Source organism: Pipistrellus hanaki (genome assembly GCF_964339955.1).
Source record: "Pipistrellus hanaki genome assembly, chromosome: 6".
Classification (NCBI taxonomy): domain Eukaryota; kingdom Metazoa; phylum Chordata; class Mammalia; order Chiroptera; family Vespertilionidae; genus Pipistrellus; species Pipistrellus hanaki.
In genome coordinates, this window is record NC_140508.1 from 63,005,550 (window position 1) to 63,027,935 (window position 22,386).

The 22,386-nt window shown below is 50.0% G+C and overlaps 1 protein-coding gene across 7 annotated transcripts in view; it reads right to left on the minus strand.

Moving 5' to 3' along the window:
- SLC41A3 (solute carrier family 41 member 3) overlaps positions 1-17,727 on the minus strand; it is a 37,604-nt gene extending 19,877 nt beyond the window's left edge. Inside the window, exons 1-3 of one of the 7 annotated variants that reach the window (XM_084887326.1) lie at positions 17,587-17,726; positions 11,997-12,057; positions 11,741-11,966 (exon numbers count right to left, since the gene is read on the minus strand). In XM_084887326.1, coding sequence (XP_084743452.1) covers positions 11,741-11,966; positions 11,997-12,025 — 255 coding nt within the window. In that variant the 5' untranslated portion in view covers positions 12,026-12,057; positions 17,587-17,726. Of the gene's footprint in view, positions 1-3,310; positions 3,668-11,740; positions 12,058-17,236; positions 17,349-17,375; positions 17,498-17,586 lie in introns of those variants that run through there. The other 6 variants (XM_084887325.1, XM_084887324.1, XM_084887329.1 and 3 more) reach the window with 6 other exon arrangements.
- Between the last annotated feature and the right edge of the window lie 4,659 nt (positions 17,728-22,386).

Here is a 22,386-nt window from a genome sequence, read left to right on the forward strand (position 1 = left end):
TAATGATGAAGCTGTGAGATTTTCTCAGTACTATTCAGTAGAGACCTCAAAAGAGTCCCTTTCTCTCTCTGGTCCTCAGAACCTGGGAAAATGGGGGGGAAGCTGGTTTGAGCCTGTGGACACGCTTTGTCAGGTGTTTGCAGAAATAGGAATGAGTCACCAATTTCAAAGCTGGGAGGTCCACATGAACTGGGAGAGCGTGCTGAGAGTGGAAATGCTTTATCAGGGACAGGACTCCCAGGCAGCCCAGGCCTGCTGGCTGCTCCAGGCACCGAGGCTGAGCGCAAGTTGCTCTGGAGTATCATGTGGCGGGCTCTGGATTTGTCTAAAGTAGTGGTTCTCAACCTTTCTAATGCTGTAACCTTTTAATACAGTTCCTCATGTTGTGGTGACCCCCAACCATAAAATTATTTTCGTTGCCACTTCATAACTGTAATTTGCTACTGTTATGAATCGTAATGTAAATATCTGTGTTTTCTGATGGTCTTAGGCGACCCTGCTAGCGGTTCTCAACCTGTGGGTCGTGACCCTAAAGAGATAGAAGATGCCTCCAAATAGGTCTCTATCAAACATAAGGAAACAAAAATAAAAAGAATGATGGGGGCGGGGAATTCATGGATATGAACAACAGTGTGGTGAGTGTGGTGCGGGGGAGGCATGAAGGTGGAAGAGGGAATAGAGGAGATAGATACTAAAAAAAATTAAAAATTTTAAAAATTTAAAAATGAAAGAGATACATGTTTCTAGAAAACAATTCTTTGTGAAGTGGAAACTATTCCAACCTATTTAACACGCAACTAGATTATTCCTCTAGCAATTTGTAATGATTCTACTGACTTGTGTGTGCTCCCTGGCCCCCACAGTTATCTGTGATCCCCTATACTAAAAGCTCCTCCTGGTTTTAGAATGTAAGAACTGGAAAAAACAAAAACAAAAACAAAAACCCCTACTTTGTCAACTAGGAGATAGGAGGCCTTGGGACCCCCCATTGCCTGAGACAAGAGCAGTATGAAGCTGTGCGGATCTGCTCACTTCTGGGGCTTGGAGAATCATCTATAATGCAACCTGGAGGAGAAGGACCTGGGCCAGGGCTTCACACACACACACACACACACACACACACACACACACCCAAATATGTACTAGACTAGACTCCTCCTGTGTGACAGGCTCACCTCCGAGCTCTCCACACTGGCGCCCAGGACCACATCCCTGTCCTATGCTGACCTCTCTAATCTCTCCACCTTGACCTCCGCTGAAGGCTTTTCCTCCTCCCAACCTTTTAACTTTTTTAAATGTAATTAAAGAATTTTATTCCCCTCCCCCCAAAAAAATTATTTCCTTTTTCTATATAAGAAAGCTACACGGTTAGACATTTTACCAAAGTCTGATAACCCTTGATTTAAAAGGGGCGCAGGCTTTCAACTCTGCCTAGACCTCAGGATACTGGACAGCCTTGTGGGCTGATCTGACCAAACTAACACACTTTCTTCAGAAAACACAGGGGCAATCTTTTTCAAGAGTCCAATTCGGCAGCTGAGAAACGCGGTTCAAGGACAGATTGAACCAAGCCGAGGGAAGATCAGGCTGCCACCAGACCCCTGACTGCCCTGTGGCACACGCGGCTCCTGACCAATCCTTTCCCACCCTGATTCACCCACCACGCAGTCTGCTCCTGCCAACAGGAAAACCCAGAGTTCGGGAGACCTGCGGGTGCCGACCTTCTGACTTAATCCTGACTTCCCTTCACACTCGGTCTTCAGTTCCCCCTTCTGTCCAATCCTCTCCTTTCCAAGGCTGGAGCTAACGTCCAGAGCCACCCCACCCTCCATCCACACAAACGGCCTGGAGGAGGTGAGGGCTGGACCGTGACCCCTCATGGGTCCCCCCTTCTTACAAGTGGCTGCTTGGGTGTGGGCTGCGACACATCGTGGCCCAGGAGATTTGAGACGTCATGTCTAGAAACATAGGGCATCACACAACCATGCGGGGTCTATTCAGGGTCAAAGTCAACAGACATAGAAGGTAAAGAAGAGGAAGGGTAGGACCCTGGATACTGGGTAACACTGGTAATCCAGCGAGTGAACTAGCTCCGGAGCTGCCTGATCTGTAGACATCTTTACAGGGATCAGAAATGGTTTAGTGACTTTGAGTTACGTTTTCTATTCCTCACAGCCAGAGCACCCTGGCTGACGCACTGGGTTCTGTGCTGGTGATGTGTGACATCCCTGGCTCAGATCTGCCTTCTGAGCGTCACACTCGTGGACCCAACTGCTGACTGAACCTTGATATCCCACAGCCCCTCTAACACAGGATTCTCAACTCAACCCTCCTCACCCAGCCCCCCTTCACCCACTGGTTCCAAGCACCCTTCCTGCTCTGCTCTGCCAGCCAGGATGGAATTAACCCCTAGTGTTCCCCGACACCCTACCATCCAAATCTGTGTTACTGTCTTACATCCTGCCACTGCCCTCTCCAGCAACACTCTAAAGACATCTAGCCGAGGCACTAGGGAGGCTGAAATCAATCAATCAGGAGTGATGATTCTTCACTTGTGCATCACGGCCTGGAGCCGCACCCTTAGTATATCTCTGACCCTGCTGCCAGGGTTGAGTTTTGTTGCACGTAGATGACCATGGCACTCAGCCCTTAAGAACCTTTCATTGCCAGTTCCCCTCCTGGACATATACCCAGTAGATATGAGTCCTTTTGCCCCACCTCCCAATAGTATCCAAAAATGAACCTCTACCAATGGAGACCACCATAGCCCCTGGCCGGCCTGGACCCCAGCCTGACCTCTGTCTCTTGTCTTCCCAAGGAAGAGCCCCACGAAGAGTCTGGGGGTTGGAGGGAGAAGTGCCCATCACCCTCAGGTCACAACACAAGGACCACTTGGTCATCCATCCTCACAGTCCTGCAAGGTGGGTGCATTTATGAGTCCCATCCATAGGTGGGGAAACTGAGTGGGGGACACTAGGAGTTCTCTCAGATACTGAGCAAATGGCAGAGCCAGGATTCGAACTCCTCAGTCCCTGCCTAAGGAGTCTGCATTCCCAGGAAGGAAAATGGTTTGAGCTCCTGGCGCGCATGTGGCTCATGAGGGCTGACCTTCAGAGAGGGCCCAGAAGCTGTAAATCTCAGGCACTGGAGGACCCATCTGTTAGCACCACTGAGCCTCAAGGCCTGGCTTAGGCCTCAGCCCCACTCAGGGGCTCCCTGCATCCCCACCCCTGTCCTATCTGTGATGCCTGGGAGCCCCAGTCCGCCCAATCCCAGGCCCCACACTGCCCCTCCGATGCCCAGTACGCACTTGGATGGTGTTCATCACCAGGCCGGCAGTCATCATGCCCAGACCCGAGAGCAGAAGAGGCACCACAATCTGGCACGTGATGGTGAAGGTGGTCTCAGGGAAGACCCCGTGGGGGGACCGGGTGAGCTCACAGCTGAAGCCTCGCAGCTTCTTGCCCTGGAAGCGGAACTCCAGATTCAGCTGGGTGACCACCATGGTCAGGCTGTCAATCACAGTCGCAGGAGCAAGACATGCAGGTCCAGGAAGCCCTCCGTCCTCTGTCCTCCTCACCCGCAGTGAAATACGTTTCCTAAGAAGTCCGCACAGGGAGGAAGGCCAGGTGCCCTGCGTCCGTGGAAGGCTCCCCGAGTGCCCCTCAGCCTGAGTCAGAGCACGCAAGTGAAGAGAAAAGGCCTGTGTGACTCAGCCTCATTCGGGGCCTAAGCCACTCCTGCTGTCCATCTGATCTCTGCAGATAAGGCTTTCTTCAGAGTGGTTGCTACGTCAGCCGGGACCTCCCTCGGCTAGCCTGCCACAAGGAGGCTCACTGTCCCTCGGCACGACCTTGACAGCATCCAGCCCTCTGGCCCACGCTGGCTCTGGCCGGACCCAGAGATGGAGACACGTGAGGCCTGGCCTTGGCAAGGGCCATGCAGAGGCCTGCCTACCTTCGTACATGTGCTCTGGGCAGCCTCCACTCTTGGCAGATAAGGGTCTAGACCAGTGGTTCTCAATCTTCCTAATACTGCAACCCTTTCATACAGTTCCTCATTTGTGGTAACCCCCAACCATGAAATTATTTTCACTGCTATTCGTAACTGTAATTTTGATACTGTTATGAATCATGCTGTAAATATCTGTGTTTTCCGACGGTCTTAGGTGACCCTGCTTGCGGTTGTACAGCCTAAGACTGTCAGAAAACACAGATATTTACATTATGATTCATTAATTGTAGCAAAATTACAGTTATGAAAATAATTTTATGGTTGGGGGTCACCACAACATGAGGAACTGTATTAAAGGGTTGTGGCATTAGGAAGGTTGAGAACCACTGGTCTAGACAATCTCAGCATGAGGAACCCACGCCTCAGGCCAGGACTACAGCCCTCTGAGGGTCTGCAGGTCCCCAAGATACACCTGGGGTCACCTCGACTTTGATGTCCAGGGGGTCATGGGCACACAAAGAAACTGTGTTCAGAGGAATCACAGCCCTGTTCTTTTAAGGGCCCAGGAGATTTGTAAACGTGCTTCCAGAGGGACCACATTCTCATCTGCTACCAAGGTCAAACCAACCCAGACCAGGAGAAAGGGCTGGACTGCCGCCCGACTTCCAGGAATTCTGCTATTGTTGGGCATGTCCATCATGCATTCACAGGTGCCAGGCTGGAGCAGGGATGAAGGCCATAGCCAGCAGAAGCCCAAAGCTGAAGGTCAGGTGCACACTTACCTACAGACTGAGGACCTTACCTAAACCAGGCTCTGGTGTGGGCCTCACCTCCTGTTCCTAAACCACAGCCCCCTTGGGCACTTAACTGGTTCCCCTGACTATCCCACGCTCAAGTCCCATCCCTTTAGCCTGAGGTTCGCTGCCCTCACAAGTCTAGATCCTACGACCTCTCCTTGCCAACTCCAGCCAAACATCTCCAATAACTGTTTCCTTCAAGCCCCAGATATTCCTCTCACTGCTTCTTTCCTCACACCATTCGTTCACTCATTCATTCAACAGATATTTTTAAACCCCTCCCAGGAGCCAAACATAAGCAGCTCTAAATTTCGTTGGCATTCTTTCCATGGCGAGTTGGGAGTTCTGTCTCCTCCCCTTCAATCTGTGATTGCTGGTCCAGTAGAACTCAGCGGAAGAGACACTGTGCCAGTCTGGTTCTGGGCCCAGACCTTGAGAAACTGACAGCTTCCCCTGCCCATCTCTTGAGATGTTCCTGCTTGAAACCCAGCCACCATGCTATGCAGAAGCCCAAGCAGTCTCACAGAGAGGCCACACAGAGGGGTTCCCGCCAAGAGCTCCAGCTGAGGTTCCAGCCGACAGCCAGCTGCAACTGTCATGTCACGTGAACTATTTCGGAGTGCCTAGCAAGCCACCCCTACAGATGCTGCATTGAACAGCCAGCCAGTCTCACTGAGCCCTACCCAAAGCCCTGCAGATTCACAAACTGAATGACTAGCTTCAAACAGCCACAAAGTTTGGTATGGTTTGTTGCATAGCTGCACACCACAGGAGACAATTCCTGCAGACCCTGCCATGGACCATGCCTGCGCTCACATGGCTCCTTTTGCAGCTCTGCACGTGGCCAGGGACAAACTCCTGCCTGGACTCATGGCCAGGTGAGGCACCTTCTTACTTTTGAGGCCTCGCTAGCTTCCTGGCCACAGCCTAACATACTTTCCCCAGAATTCCCAAAGTACTTTTTTTTTTTTAAGCTGTCTGAAGGTAAGTCCACTTAATGCAAGCATGAATTGTACAAGAATCTACTCTCCCTTTCTGGACTGTGCTCCTCTTGAGAAGGGAGTCTGACTGACTCACTACTGCAATCTTCACTGCACCGAAAATGATTAATTTACTCCACAGATTAGTACTCAGGGCCTAATATTTGCCAGATTCTGATCTAACTGTCTAACAGATGTGGTCATCTGTCAGTGGAACAGATATGTACAGTACTGAGCTTTCCGGTGTAGTAGATCATCGTAAAAAGGAAAATGCAATTATAACTTGGAGAAAGTTATCTGAAGGAAAGTCAAGAAATGCTGAGTGCAGAGAGCAGCATCAACCACACACATGTGCTAAATGACCAGCAAATGAATGAACAAATGAATGAAAGAATGATAGATCTTCAGTTTCCCGTGCTTCTCAATACCCTTTAACAAGGAATCATTTCATGTTAAATCAATCACCAGACTCTCAAAATATCTCCAGATGCTTACCAGCAAGTACTGCCTTCCGTAGGCCCTGAAAGCTTCACCCTAGTAGTATCAGAGGCAGGACTAAGACTCTTAGCTCTTGACTCCCAGTGTAGCCTGCCCCCACTGCCCTCCCTGCTGAACACTCCCTGACCTTTTCGCCTGTACCAGGAGGAGGCTGAGATGAATGTTGTGTTTCTGAGAAAACAGGTGCAGAAGTTATCTGGTTTAAGGGAGCTAACCGGTTTAAAACAAAACCCTGCTCAGCTGGCCCGAGACACCGATCACACCACTCCCAAGGCACGCTGCTGGAGAGGCCCCAGCACGCAATCACTTTCTTCTGACCTTGGCAACTCCTGCAATTTCTTTATAGTTTCGAATGTGTTCAAACATCATAATACAATATGTCAACACACACAGCGAGACCGTAAACCATTCTCATCAGTACAGAAGATATGGAAATAGTTAATCACGTATACAATTTCATATAGATTCCTGATTAAGCAAGTTATTAATCATTACAAAAATGTGTCTCAGTTTTAAAAACATCAACTGAGAAATTAAGATAAACACACTAATACAGACATACAAACAGTAAAAAATTCAGAAAGGCCAAAACCAGTCTGGCTCAGTGGACAGAGCATCGGTCTGCGGACTGAAAGGTCCCAGGTTCGATTCCGGTCAAGGGCATGTACATTGGTTGCGGGCACATCCAGTAGGAGACAGCTGGTCGATGTTTCTCTCTCATCGATGTTTCTAGCTCTCTCTCTCCCTTCCTCTTTGTAAAAAACAATCAATAAAATATATATTATTAAAAAAAAAAAAAAAGTTCAGAAAGATATATATCCAGGTGCTCAATGTGGTTATGTTTGAGTGGCATAATTATAAGTGACCTTTATTTTATAATTTGCTACATATTCTATTGTGATTTTTTTGCTTTTATAACCATCAACTGTCACCAAAAATAAATAAAAGATTTCATTATGTGAGATAAATTACTTTCCTTGAAACTTGAGAACAAAATGTGTCAACATAGTTTATTGGGTCATAATCCAAAAATAAATAAATAAATCTAGAATGTGATTTTAAAAATAGTTCAGTAGCACAGTGGAAAATCTCCAAGGAGCTTAAACTGGATCCCAGGGCTGTACCAGGTAGCGGTGGAATCTGGGTCAAGCATCAGGTGGATTGCTGGGTGACCTATAACAAGTCCCTGCCCTTGTGGCCTCTAACCACGCACAGCCCCCAGCATGAGGCAGGACTGCATCAGCGGTTTTCAGTCCACAATGCCATCAGAATTACCTGGGAGCTCCTAAAACGTGCAGCCCCACCTCAGGGCAGACCAATGAATCAGATCCCCAGGTCTATGGCATCAGAACCACACCTTAATTTTTATGCCAACACCCCTTGATTTTTAGGGTGTGTGCCACTGCAGCATAGTTAGGAGGTGCCGAGGGTGGCAGAGGACTCTGGAATGCATATTGCATATTGCCGTTCCTAGCTTTCACTTCTTATTCTTCAGTGAGAACTGGCCATATTCCCAGGAGCATACCTTCCAAACGGCCTCCTGTTCCTTTCCTGGGTCACCTTGAGCCTTGGCTGATTCTGAGCCAAACGGTCATTCTTAAAGGCCTGAATTCTTTCCCACCCTGTCAGGTCCTCAGAAATCAAGCCAATTACTTTTTCAATAACAGGAAAAGTTCTTTATTTTCTGCTTCTTTGGCTAGGCAGACCTACCCACAAGTAAAAATGGGCTGAGTCGCTCGCTCCCAGCCCTGTCCAGCTTACTCTCATGAAGTTTCTCTGAGCAGCTCCTTCAGGTCACTCAGGCCTCACTCCAGCATCTCCTTCTCAGATAGGCCTTCTCGGACTCCCCTGAAGCCTACCACCCAGGTCTATTTTCATCGTAGCCCTTACTGCCATCTGACATTGACTTATGCATCTACTGTCTGTCATCGATTGTTGCCTTCTGTACATGCCCTGACCAGGGCCTGGGCTGGGGAGGAATCTGCAAGCAAGGTACGTGCCCTTGTCCAGAATCGAACCTGGAGCCCTTTGGCCCACAAGCTGATGCTCTAACCACTGTGCAAAACTGGCTAGGGCTCCCCACTTGGTTTTGACAGCTGTGAGAGCAGGGCCTGGCTGTCGTGTCCACCCTGGTGTTGTCCAGCATAGTGCTGGCCCATGGCACACACACTCATGTTGCACGAATGAGTGAATGAATGATCTTATATAATAAAAGGGTAATATGCAAATTGACCCTAATGGCAGAATGACCAGAAAGACGGCTCGATCAGTCACCACGAAGTGCACTGACCACCTCTCGGTCCCTTTCCCAGGCTGGCGGGCTCCCATCGCCTGATGGTGAACAGGCAACTGGGGGTGGGTGGCAGGGGATGCCAGTGGTGCCAGGCCAATGCCCCTGCCCTGCCAGTTGCCCCACACACAGAGGGCGACCTATAGCGGGGATGGGGCCGGCGAGCGGGCAGGAACAGACTACCTATTAGTCCCTCCCCACCTCCCCCACCCCCTCCCCACCATCAGGCTCCAATCACCCATGAATGGGGAACGAGGAGTGGGTGGCGGTGGGGGGCAGGCCGGCTGTGGGCAGCTGGGAAAGATGGCCCTGATCACAGGCCAGGCCTAGGAATCATACCCGTGCATGAATTTTGTGCACCACGGCCTCTAGTTAATGAATAAACAAATAAACAGAATCATAGAAACAAAGAGAAAAAGAAACCCAGACAGCCTTTCATACGGTTGAGTGGTGTCAAGCCTAAAATTATGATTTGCTGCCTTGACATTTGGCGAAACCATGGCCTCATTGCAACTTCCCCTCCCCTCTCTGCTCCAGCAGATAAGGTCCCCTACTAAGCAACGCTTCTTATCAGGGGGACCAGGCACAGTTCCCGATTATCCCCGAAGTGGGTTTTAGTTCCTGCCAGCCCATGAGATTATTCAAACAAGCTAATCTCCCCCTCCCCCAGAACCAGTGGGCACTTCACCCTATTGTTCCTACACAGCCTGCCTCCCACAGCCCCTGGCGATTGGCTCTGCTCCCAAGCACAGCCTGTGTGGCCCTGAGTGGTAGGCAGTGTCCTTCTCTCCCAGGCTGTGAGTGCTGTGACTGACCAACTCTCTATCCCTCTCAATTCCTCTCTGTAAAAAATCAATAAAATGTATTTAAAATTTAAAAAAAACAGTTAATACAGCCCAATGTAAGCTAACACAAGGCCTTCAAGGACTGATACTTTTCATATAAGACCTACTGAGTGAGGGTCTGATTACCACCTTTTAAAAGTGCTTCTCCTTTTAAAAGTCCAGTTTGGCCTGTTCTTAAACTTGGAAAGAATATAAGGTGCTTTGGCGTGGATGACCACAACCATAATGCCGTGGTTCCATCCAGTGAGACCCACAATCCAATGCTATTGAACTTACTGACTCCATCCAGTCAGCAACCAGTAAATATTTTGCTACTACAGACCTGGCTAACATGTTCTGTTCAGAGCCTATTTCAACAGCCTCTCAGCCACCGTTGATCTTCAGCTCCGACAGGACACGAAGCGTCTTTTCCAGGCTTCTTGTGGGCCCCCTCACCAGCTCTGCCATCACACAGACTTTGCAGGCAAGATCTTAACTGCGTGCACCTTTCTCCTTAGCATAGGTCTGACAATACCCTGTGGCCACCCATCTCCAAGAAAACTCACGTGAACACACCCATTAAAATCATCCAAATACTCACACAGGAGCTCACAAGAAAAGGGTGGGCTATGGTCCCACATGTGGGGCAATTTGCCACGTTGGTCAGATTCCTAAAAATTATTTGGTACAGCTGAAACCGGTTTGGCTCTTTAGATAGACATCAGCCTGCGGACTGGAAGGTCCCAGGTTCAATTCCGGTCAAGGGCATGTACCTTGGTTGCAGGCACATCCTTAGTGGGGGGTGTGCAGGAGGCAGCTGATCGATGTTTCTCTATCATCGATGTCTCTAATTTTCTATCCCTCTCCCTTCCTCTCTGAAAAAAAAAAATAAATAAATAGAATATATTTTTAAAAATTATTTGGTACATTGAGGGCAATTCGATCCTCCACACAGTCATAAAACAGCTATTGACCTCTCGGCATCCACAGTGCCCGACATCTTTCAGTCCTTTTTGGATTCTGGAGGCAACGCAGTCCGCATCTACACACTTCACGGATGCCCACCGATGCTGTCACTTCAAAGCAGCCTGCAGTGAAGGAGCACCTCCAGCAAGAGGCGCTAGAATCTGTCCGAATTAACATCAGCAGGCACTTCCATCAGTGCCCTTGGGGACTCTTTCACGGTAGACAGAGGCTCCACCTATGTTTCCTGGAGTCTCCGGACCACCTACAATAGTCACTCACGGGGTTCTGGTCCCAGAAACTGCCCTCCTGCCTGCACTACATGTCAACAGAGCACTGACTGCTGGATGCACATGGCGCACTCCTGGAAAGACAGGCTCTCACAGGCCCTGGCCCTGGACCCTCAGTACCCAGATGCTCATTGAGCCTTGGGAGGCACAGCTACCCAGGCCTCCTCAATACAGGAAAGAGCCACACCTGAGCCCTCTGGCATATCCTACCTGCAGGAGAGACTGGCTTCCCCTATCCTCAGTCCTTTGCCAGATGCCACAGTGCCAGAGGGATCACCCCTCCCCCAAGCTCCTTGGCTATGTGGGGACACCCCCCCCCCCCCACCTTGAGATCCACTGAGTGAGCAGTGTTGACAAGAAACATCCAAACCCTCATTTTGGCCAAAATGAGGACATATGCTGGGGAGCAAGATCTCAAATGCTCCCAAAAGTAACAGTTTTGTAGATTCTTTCATGCATTTGAAATTAAGGAGGGACATAAGGAAGACTGGAGAGAGCAGAGCAGGGATTGGATTGTAGGATCATTAAAATGATGTACTCTCATGGGGGTTAATACCCTCTCCGAGGGGAAGTTACCTCTGTTATTTCAAAGGTGTGTTGATCTAGATGCACAGAAACAATGGGCAGGGCTTACTTAAGGCAAAGATAAACCTTTTACTAAAAGTTATAGGCCTGAGGCAACACTACTCACCTTGACCTGCCCAGTTAGAAGTTTATGATCAGATCATCCTATGAAATTACTTTCCATGGAACCCCTGTTTTACGCACATAGTTAAGTTACAGGGTGGCAACCCCGCTGAGGCCATCAATCAGTCTGGCATTGATTAATGTGGATTGCTGCTCCTTGGGGGTACACACTCCTTGCACCCCCAGTCCCACAGGTCTCTAAACTGAAGTTATTGGCCACCAAGGGGATCGCATAGAGTTCACCTCTCCTTCCTGGTCCAGAGCCTGCTTAACCTGGGTTACGTTTAGTCTCTGTCACCAATAACGAAAAGAACCTTTACCAATTTATAGGAAAGTTGTATTTGAGAAGAGGAGGCCCTACCCTCCTCAAGCTGGGCCAAACATGTAGCTGCCTACCCTTTAGGGTGACATTAGGCAGTGCCCCCAACACCATCATCCCCACTTAGTTCCCACTTACCTGGAAATAGTTCAGAAGTATGCCAGCCCCAGACAGTCCCAGGCCTGCAAACATGAAGGGCACGGTCACCTCAAAGCCAATGGACAAGGCCGTCTCCTTGCTGAGTTCAGTCCCCAGCAGTTTAGAGGTCACCCTTTGGCTCTCAGCGACGACCAGAGGGCCATCTTCGGAGGCTGCGTGGAGTCTCCCTGGGCTGAGGGCGGGTGGCAGCCCCGGCTCCTCCGGCCTCCGCTCCTCCGGCCTCCGCTCCTCCGGCCTCCGCTGCCGGGTCTCCGTCCCGTCCATGTGAGCACAGCTGAGCCCCTGGCAGCCCGCACCTGTTGAGAAGGAAAACCTCTATTTTGTAACATACTGTTGTTTGGAATTTTCTGCTCTTAGATGGCGTCTTATTCTAAAATGTTGCTTTCTAGTCTGCTTCATCAGAATAACGATGAAGATAAACTTAGCTGTATGACCTTGTAGGCCAGAGACTAGATATGCCATAATCTCAATGCCATGCCAGGTGCACTTTTTAACTGGATAGAACTGTGTTGTTTTCAAGGCCAGCATGGAGATAACCACTTACTGCACATAGGGCTGGCTCTTTAATAAAAAGGGAAGTTCTGCTTGTAGCCTTGCTTAGAATTTGAATTCATTTTCTCTAAGCCCATGGCGCGTGATGAATAAAGTAAGTCTCTCCAAACTCTCCTCCTGCATTGTTTGATTGTTCGGGAACTCTGTAACACTGGGAGACACAGAGCAGCAGGGATGGTAGGGCAGAGTTCCTGACCCCCAACAGAGCTGATAGCCTCTAAGACCTCAGGCCCTTCTCTCAGAGGCTGCCGTTGTCCCAGTCAATCCACAGCCCTTCACTTGGTGCCTGCTCCAGGCAGCCTCCTGCAACCCCAATTCACACACATTTTTATTTAATATGCACACGCTTGAGAACAAAACACATACATACAAAAGACAACATTAAAATACATGAATTGTAACCAGCAAAACCGGTAGTATACAGACTTCTCAAAATTCTCTCTTTCCTAAAAGCAACAGGAAAACTGTCAGAAGTAACTTTTTCGGAACTCTGAGACCCTTCAGTCCGCAGGCCTGTGCACTATCCACTGAGCCAAACCAGCTAGGACAACACAGGATTTATTCAAGAGAAAATGCTGAATCTCAGCAAGAATAGCAACACTGTAATGTCCATAATGTTTCAACTTGCCTTATTCCCATCCCGGGCTCCCTGCTCTGCAGCAGCCTTTAAAAAAAACCTTAAAAAGAGAGGCAGGGAATAGAATGGGCTTGAGCTATTTCAAAGCCTCATTCCCAAAGGATTTTCATTATTTGACCTACCAGGTGGTTCACTGGAAGATGCCACTTGTAGACAGCATGATTTCACAGGATTCCTAGGTCACTTCGCATAAAAAGCCTTTTCCCTAGAGCTGTGGTGGGCGGCCACATGCGGCTCTTTGGCCCCTTGAGTGCGGCTCTTCCACAAAATACCATGGCCTGGGTGAGTCTATTTTGAAGAAGTGGCATTAGAAGAAGTTTAAGTTTAAAAAATTTGGCTCTCAAAAGAAATTTCAATCATACTATTGATATTTGGCTCTGTTGACTGAGTTTGCCAACCACTGCCCTGGAGGACATTTGTTGAAAACAATTGTGGCTGCTTGAGGTAGTAGATAATAGTTGGGATAAACAATACACTAACAGAAACCTAAAAGGAAAAGCTAGGGAATAAGATGGCTTTACAGACTTTAAAAGTTCCTACACATTTGGGGGAATCTAAAAGGCCGCTCATATTGAGCTGAGCATATGAAATACCTGCAAAGGCCTTGAGCCTGCTCACCCCTGGCTAACTGGGAGACGCTGCACAGGCAGAAAGGGGAGGGGAAGGCAGAGTTGTAATGACCTGACTGAATGTTAAAGGTGTGCCCCTACAGCAAACAGAGCCCCTTGGCAAAGACTCAGAGACTTATAGGTTCCGGGCACAGTGATCAAGGAAATCTCTAACCAAACATTACCTGACCTCTAAACGGAGACTTCAGTGACCACAGGTAATAGGGAATACAGCCTAAAGAATGAGCTCAGAAAAGTTACTAAACAAATAACAACTACAACAAACAGCAATAATAAGAAACCCTAAGAAGGGAGAATCTGATTTCCAGAGTCAACAGTGTGCTAACAGGAATCAAAAAATCAACAAGCCCGGCTGGTGTGGCTCAATGGTTGAGCATCAACCTATGAACCAGGAGATCACAGTTCGATTCCCAGTCAGGGCACATGCCCGGGTTGCAGGCTCCATCTCCAGTTGGGGGGGGGGGGGGGGTGCAGGAGGCAGCTGATTAATGATTCTCTATCATCATTGATGTTTCTATCTCTCCCTTCCTCTCTGAAATCAATCAAAAAATATCTATTTTTCAAAAATCAACAATTCCTCCATAACCCCAAGGAATGGAAATGCTGATGGAGAAAGAGGTAAGAGACAGGTGCTCAATAGAAGAACGAGAAGCGTCCAGTCAGCAGGACAAGACTAGAGTCTGGGGGAATGACTTAAACCCAGCAGGCGGAACCCCTCTCATCATCAGAGGGCCCAAAGGCCCAGGGAGAGAGAAGCGCCCCACACTGCCTGGGGGAGGGAGGCAGTGGGTCCACCTCTGTGAAAGGCAACTTGGTAGTGACTATCCAGGGCCCACACGGCACAACCACGGCGACGAACATGGGCACAGGCGGAGACACAACCAAGAGCGGTGACGGCAGCTGGACTGGGCACCTGACAGCACCGCCCACGCTGAGCTCCTTGGTGTCCCCGAGCGGGAATAAGTGTGGCTCTGCAGGAAGTGCAGCACTGCGGGCACAGCACAGAAGCCTCTTCCTCATGGAACCACTGCCACCGGGGAAAGCAGGCCGAAGGATGGCGTCTGGAAACATCCCACACTGTCCCGGCCTGTGGTCCACCTTCACTGCACGTGTGGGGGTGGGCAGGGAAAGGTCTGGCCAGGGGTGGCCTCAGGAGGGAGGGGAGCTGCTGGGACAGAGGCCCCAATTCACTGGAAACGTGGGAGTGTTTTGTAAAGAGAATGTGTTCAAATGTCACTGAGGCTGATAAGAAATGAGTACAGTTGGACAAACCAGATCCCGAAGGACTGGCCTGCTGGTGAGAGACGCTCCTGTCAGGAGTGGGATGTGGGTGCAGGAAAACCCTCCTTTAGCTGCAGAGAGAAGTGAGGCTGGGGGAAGACGACCCCAATGAGAGACAACAGACTGAGGAGGGCACTGACACATGAGAAGATGGGGGGGAGGGGGGAGGGAAAGAAAAGAAGCCAGCTCTGGATCCCCAGCCTCTGGGCACCCCAGTGTTCTGGAACCTGGTCCTTAGCACCTCATACAAAGGTGGGGGGCAGAGCCATTCCTGACCACTCTGGGGGCTGGGGGTGGGTCCCAATGCTGTGGTAGGGGTGTCGAACTCAATCAGAGAAGGGGCCAAAATCTAAAATCCAACCTAAATCGCAGGCCGAATGGTTTACTGAACAATCATAAACTGACAATGTCATAAACTGACAGCAGAGTGCAGTGATGACAGCGCGGTGCGGGCCACATTGCAAGGCCTGGCGGGTTGGATTTGGCCCGCGGGCCTTGTGTTTGACATATGTGCGTGAGGCCTCAGCCCCCTGGGCTTCACAGGTGACCTGGGCCAGGGGGAGAGCTTTGGAGCCTGCCACAGGGATTACAATCTCAGCTTCTCCCCTTTCTGGATGCATGGCTTACAACAGTTCCATTTCTGTGGCTCCACTGCCTCATCTGGTAAATGGGGATAATTGCACCTACTTCACAAGAGTGGTGAAGAGTGTGTTATCGTAAAAACCATTGAAGCCTGTAAAGAATTTTTGTGAGTTTATTTGAGCCTAGCTGTTGACATATGCTGGGAAGCAGAACCTCAATGAACTGAGATAATGCTCCAGAGGTTGGCAGGTTACATCTGTATTTATACATCTCAGTCAAAGGAAGAGACATAGGTGGGTTACATGAAATCCTTTGGTGACAGACTAGAGAGGCAGAGAAAGCAAAGCAGGGAACCCCTGGGATTGCATAAAAAGTAAAATGATGAACACATACTTAGGTGGTACCGGAACAATTAACATGATAATGAAGGAATTTGTGGTCTCTGTCCTGGTGCCCAACCCAAGGGGTCCAGAAAAAGGGAAGTTACAAGTTACCAGACATTTCAAAGAGTATGTTATTATAGATGCAAAAAGACAGTTAAGGAAAAGTTGACTTTGTCAGTGAAGATACCAGCCTAGGATGTAACCCAGCATAACTGCTTTTTTAAAAAAATAATGTATTTTATTGATATTCTACAGAGAGGAAGAGAGAGGGATAGAGAACTAGAAACTAGTTTCGGCCATAACTGCTTTTAGTTAAAGTTTAATTTCAGCTGAAACCGGTTTGGTTCAGTGGATAGAGCGTTGGCCTGCGGACTGAAAAGTCCCAGGTTCGATTCCGGTCAAGTGCATGTACCTTGGTTGCAGGCGCATCCCCAGTAGGGGGTGTGCAAGAGGCAGCAGATCGATGTTTCTCTCTCATGGATGTTTCTGACTCTCCCTTCCTCTCCGTAAAAAGTCAATTATATATATATATATATATATAATTATATATATATAATTTTTTTTTTAAGTTTAATTTCAGACCATCCTTTGTGGTAACTTTAAGGCTCTGAGTTTGCAAGGCCGCCATGCAGACCTCCCCTGAGTTTGTCAGGTTAGCACAGTGGTCGGCAAACTGCAGCTATCGAGCCACATAAGGCTCTTTGGCCCCTTGAGTGTGGCTCTCCCACAAAAAACCACGTGCGGGTGCGCACATACAGTGGCCCATGCACAGAAGTCGGTTTTCGGCTCCCTCTCAAAAGAAATTTTAATTGTTGTACTGTTGATATTTGGCTCTGTTGACTAATGAGTTTGCCGACCACTAGGTTAGCATGTGGCCCCTTTCCTCCACAAGTGCAAGGAATACCTCATTTGCATCACAGGACACACCTGGCTGGTCAGGATCCACCTGAGCAGTTTCTGACCAGCTGGGGAGAGGGAAGAGCTGGAGAATCTGGGTAGGGAGCAGGGCAGTTAGCCCAGACACCAGGAGTTTGGGGTGCCCCCTGTAGGGGACAGAGCCTCAGCGATACCTTAAAAAACAGGACTTGCCCCTCACCCCCAAGCTCTGGGTCCCCTCTCCAGCGCATTCCCCACCCCACACCCGCCAGCACCATCCCGCCCGGCACCCGCGGTATCCCTCCCGCTTACCAAGTGCCCTAGACAGCGCCCCCTTTCCCCAGCCCAGAACCCGTCTTGTTCCTTCCCCACCGCCTTCCCTCTCCCCCTTTTCCTCCTCCACCGCGTGCCTCCCGCCGCGGGTTCTTAGCCAGCGCGCCACGAACCCGGGCCTCCCATCGGATCCCTGCTCCCTAAGCCCCGGGCTCCCCGGTGTGGCCCACCCAGCCCGGGATCCCCTCGGACCGCTCCCTACTCTGCCTCTCCTCCGCCTTCTGCACGTCCCGGCTCCGGCTCCGGCTCTTCCCCGCCCGGGGCCTCCCTCCCAACGCCCGGGCTCCCCAGCGGGCCCCGCACTCCGCGCACCCGGTCCGGTCCCGGCCCCGGCCGCTTACCGATCCCACTCCGGGCCGCAGGCGGAGGACGAGCGGCCGCACGCGGCTCCCAGAGGAAGCGGCAGAGGCGGGCTCCCCACCGCCTCCCCCCCTCCCGCCCTGCGGCCTGCGGGACCGGAGGAAGCCGATCGCCGCGCCGGAAGGCTGGGCCGCCAGGCCGCGCCCTCGGGGCTGGAGCGCGGGGTCGCAGCTGGAGGTTTGGGGTCAGTACCTGCCCCAGGCGGAGTCACCCCGGGAAAGACAGTCTCCTGCCCGCAGAGCTGTCCCAGGCCTTTTTGGGGGAAGAAGCTTCGCTTTTGAGGCCGCTTTACAAAGATGGAAGCGGTCTCCAGCTAAGAAAGCTCCAGGGAGGAAAGGGGGCTGGCGGGTTTCTTCTTTAAAGGGTGTGGGAAGAATGGCCGCTCCTAAGGCGTGGACGCCTGGCCTGCAGCTATCCAGTCTCCAGGATTAGTGTCGTGCTGTTGTGGGTAACTTTAATCATGGAAATAAATGTTCAGACCTACGAACGCCTGGAAACAAGGAAATGGCCCACACCCGGCGGCCACCTTCAATTACGTGCATCTTCCTTTACCCATCTGTGCTCCTCCCCGCGCACACCTGCCCACACCCACCCGTCATTTTAATGCATTCCCCTAAGACATAGCTCACCTTTAAATACTTGAGCATGTTTATCTAAATGATAGATCTGTGTAGGTTTTTTTTTTCCTCCCACATTCACAGTATCACACCTACAAAATTCACAACACCCGGTTCAATTTCTCCTGATTGACTCAAAATAGGTCTTTTGACAACTGGCCTTTCTAATCAAGAGATTTTGGAAAGCGGGGGGTGGGGTGGGGACAGGCTCAAGCAGTTATTAGAAGCCTGCTCATGCTCAAAGAGCCAGAAAGTTAGTCCCTCCAGAGGGAAGGCTAAAGGGTGGAAATGTCAAGTGGCAATAGGAATCCACAATTTGGGGAACTTGGAAGAAAGAAACTTCACTCAGTGCAAACAACTTCATTGTGATATAGTCCATGCAGGGCTGTTAGGAGCCCTGGGGCAGCCCCTGACTAGCTAGACAGCCCTGGCCCCTGCAGGTGCTTTCTGCCCTGAGCTGGTCTATCCATATGGCAGTGGAGGAGACATCTTCCCACATTCCAGGTGGAAAAGCAAAATGAGCTCTCAGAGGTAGAGGGGGGCTGGCTTACATAGGCACAAGTCCCCACCCCTGGTCCATGATTGGCTTCTCCTCATACAATTAAGGACTCCAAATCCTCAAAATTTGATTGGTTCAAAGGGCACTGTCCTGATTGGTCAGAATGGGGCTGCTCTTATTGGTTGGTGTAGATGTTGACCGTGGGATATAGCTACATAGCTCCAATTGGATGGGGAAAGCCTCAGTCCTATTGGTTGAAATGGGATTTCAGGAACTCCTTTATAGGGTCTGGCTCCTATGACAGAAACACAGTGCTAGCAAGTAACTTGTTGCAGGCTTCTCCCTGAAGTGCAATTTGTGTGAGAAGCCCCTGTATAGAAATGACTGCTAGATTGTTATTGTTGTGGTTTTTGTTTTTGGTGTTTTTTTTTTTTTTTCATTTGATCCCAGGTCACCGCCAGGAGCCCTTCTTAGTGTTAGGTCTGTTCGAATAATTGAATGGACACTCCCGCCCCTGGGAACTGACCTTTAGACCACTTCACAACAGACATTCCCTTTTGCTTAGCACTTAGCACTTGCTAAGACTACATTCACTTGCTAAGACCATTCTCTTTCCCCTCAGGACCCGCTCAGAGAATTCTCCGCCCAGAAAAAGCCCACCTAGAGTCCTTTAAAATCTCCGACTCACCGTCCTTGGGTGCTGGCACCCTTTGGGGGCTCAGCCCTTCTGGGTTTCCAGATGACCTAATAAACTCATAATTCCTTACCCCGCTTGGCCTCATGCATCCCTCCTCTGGCAACCCTAACACTTAGTAGGTATCTTCTTTCTCAGGGCTCACTGCTATTTAGCAGGATTTAGGAAATACTGCATTATATTATTTCAACGAAGGACAATTTTGCATGTTTAACACAAGAGGTTCTCCAGGTTCACAGACACAAACTGGCAGCCTTCTTCACTTACGGCTAGGTTTGGTTCCACCCGCACAAGTCCTCAGGAACCTGGCTTCCGAGGGCCAGCCGTGCTCTGGCTCCTCCTGCCTGCCCCAGGATGGAGGGGTCAAGACTATGTTTCTAAGAGTGAATTGGCCTCATGTAGGCATTTTGGGCAAGACTGACTACTGTATGTGCATTTCAATTTGATGCTGTTTTTAGAGTGTTATGCATCCTCACCTTTTTAATATATTATCATTAAGCCCCTTTTCGGGGGCCTGATGCTATGGGGGCCAGACACGGCGGGGATCTCCCTTTTCAGTGTTCCTCATGGAAAGAGATACACAAACCATTTCTAAGTGGAGGCGGCCAGGGATTGAGAAATATTAGAAATAAAGAGAGGAGACACAGAGATGGATTTTAAGCTGGGAGCTGGGTGGGCCGCCATCCTGTCTGCTGGAGAGGCAGGAAGACGACGACAAGGGCCCCTCTCAGAGCATTTATTTTATACCCCAATACCAGGAGGTAACACCAACTTATTTGCATTCTTATGTGGGCCCTAGCATGTCTGGATTTACATATCTAGTGCCACTCCTGCCGATATCTGGGCTGATATGAAGGCCAAGCTGACAACATGTCCACCATCTTGGGGAAACATGTTCCCAAGGTGTGGCTCTGCCTACGCCTTGAGTTCAGCTGACGATCATTAAGGAAAATTGCCTTCCCAGGAGGCCCTCTACACCCCTTTTCCTGTTTGTAAGGTAAAACACTTCACTCCTTGGACCAGCTCAGAACACCCCACAACAGCCAGTGAATGATTAGAGTGACCATCAGGCACTCATCAGAGAATAGAAAGCAGTTAATAATTAATTGTGCCTACTTGAGGAAGCCTTCATAAAATCCCCTAATACAGGGTTCAGAGAGATCCCAGGTTGGCACACAAATCCACACCGAGAGGGTGAAGCATCCCAACTGCATGGGGAGGGGACTCCTGTACGCAAAACCTGCCCAGACCTCACCTATGTCTCTCTTCACCTGGCTGTTCATCTGTGTCCTTACCACATTCACTGGTTATAGTGAACTGATCAACGTAAGTAAACGTTTCCCTGAGTTCTGTGAACTGCTCAAGCAAATTAACTGAACCTAAGGAAGGGGTCGGGAGAACCGCTGTTTTATAGCTACATTGGGTAGAAGTTGGAGGTTCACTGGAGACCTACTAACTGACATCTTCAGATTGACATCTGAAGTGCGTGGGAGCAGTCTTGTGGGACTGAGCCTTAGCGTGTAGGGCCTGATACGATCTCCTGGGAGATAGTGTCAGAACCCAGTGATATCATAGGACATCAGCTTTAGTGGGTGTTGCAGGAAATTGCTTGATGTGGGAAAACACCCCCCACATGTGTGGTGACCAGAAGTGTTCCAGGTGAAGTGTTCTATGTAAAAGTAAAGGAAACACGCTGGCAAGAAACACATAGGAGGGGGAAACGGGGTGGTTTTTAAAATTATACTTACTTAGCCAAAACCGGTTTGGCTCAGCGAATAGAGCATCGACCTGTGAACTGAAAGGTCCCAGGTTCGATTCCGGTCAAGGGCATGTACCTTGGTTGCAGGCACATTCCCGGTAGGGCGTGTGAAGGAGGCAGCTGGTTGATGTTTCTCTCTCATCGATGATTCTAGCACTCTCTATTCCTCTCTGTAAAAAATCAATAAAATATATATTTTTTAAATTATACTTACTTATCTTTTCAGGAAATTTGTAAAGAGCGAAAAGAGCTTTTCTGGCGGTGATGAGCCCCCTCCCTCCCCAAGACAGCATGCCTCTCACTGAGGATCCTCTTCACCCCTCTCCGGAAGAGGAGGCACAGGAAAGGCTCCTGGTGCCGGGCCCAGTTCCTACCGCAGGGCTGCGGAACGCCCAGGGGCTGCAAGATCACCGCTGTGTGTGTTGGTTGTCCCACTGTCCTCTGTCAGGCGACAGGAGGAAAAGCAAGGCTTACAGAGGACGCTCCTTCAGAAGGAAGCAGCACAAAAGCACCTCAAATCGAGATGAGTGGGCAACCATCCCATAAACACATTTTGGATTAATAATAATAATAATAATAATAATAATAACAGCAACAATAATAAAGGGGGAGAAGACTCAGAGCCTACTCTTCGTACTAGTATCTAAACCTGAGGTCTCAGGTAGAACTATCGTGAGAGGCCTGGCTAAAGCCAAGCTCCATGTGTGTGTCTGAAGAGGGGAGGACAGTGTTTCTTGGCTTGACTGGCTTGGGTTTGAATAGGACTGTGCTGGAGGTGTTGCCTGCTTTTCTGCTGTGAAGGGCTGTTTGCAGGGAGGCCAGGTTGACCCCCTCCGAATGCTTCCCACCGGGAGGAGCATGAAAGAACCAGCTGAGGGCCGCTGCATTCGCCCGGGATCCGCTGCTGATGCCCTGGCTCTGGGGTGTTTGAGGCACAACAACATGGACCCAGAAAAGGGACAGAGGTGAGACTTGTCTGGTTAAGGCAGGTCCACAGCCCCTTGAAGCATTGCCCCTTCACTGAAATGCCAGTCCGGGGCAACGACCCCACAGTGGTCCAGGGGCCCCCTCCCACTGCAGTGTCCTCTGATCAGCCATCAGCTGAGGCCTCTCTGCCCTGGGGTGGCTCCCACAAAGGCCATATTTGCTGCATCAGAGTCTGCGCTTCTTCAGCCCTTCGTGCTTCCTCCCCTTGGTGTCTGGGAGGAGAGGGCTATCCCCACAAGCCTCTCAAACTCTTACCTACTCTTCAGCACCTGCTTTCTGAGGCTGGAGCTAACACACGCCCATTTCTCAATCCTGTGTCTCTCCCCACAGCAACTGGCTCTCCCGGGCCGAAGCGTCACTTGTGTGCCAGGATTTGCAGGGCCACCGAGGGCACCCCCGTATGGACGGGAAGAAAAGACACGCAGGTGCTGGCTGC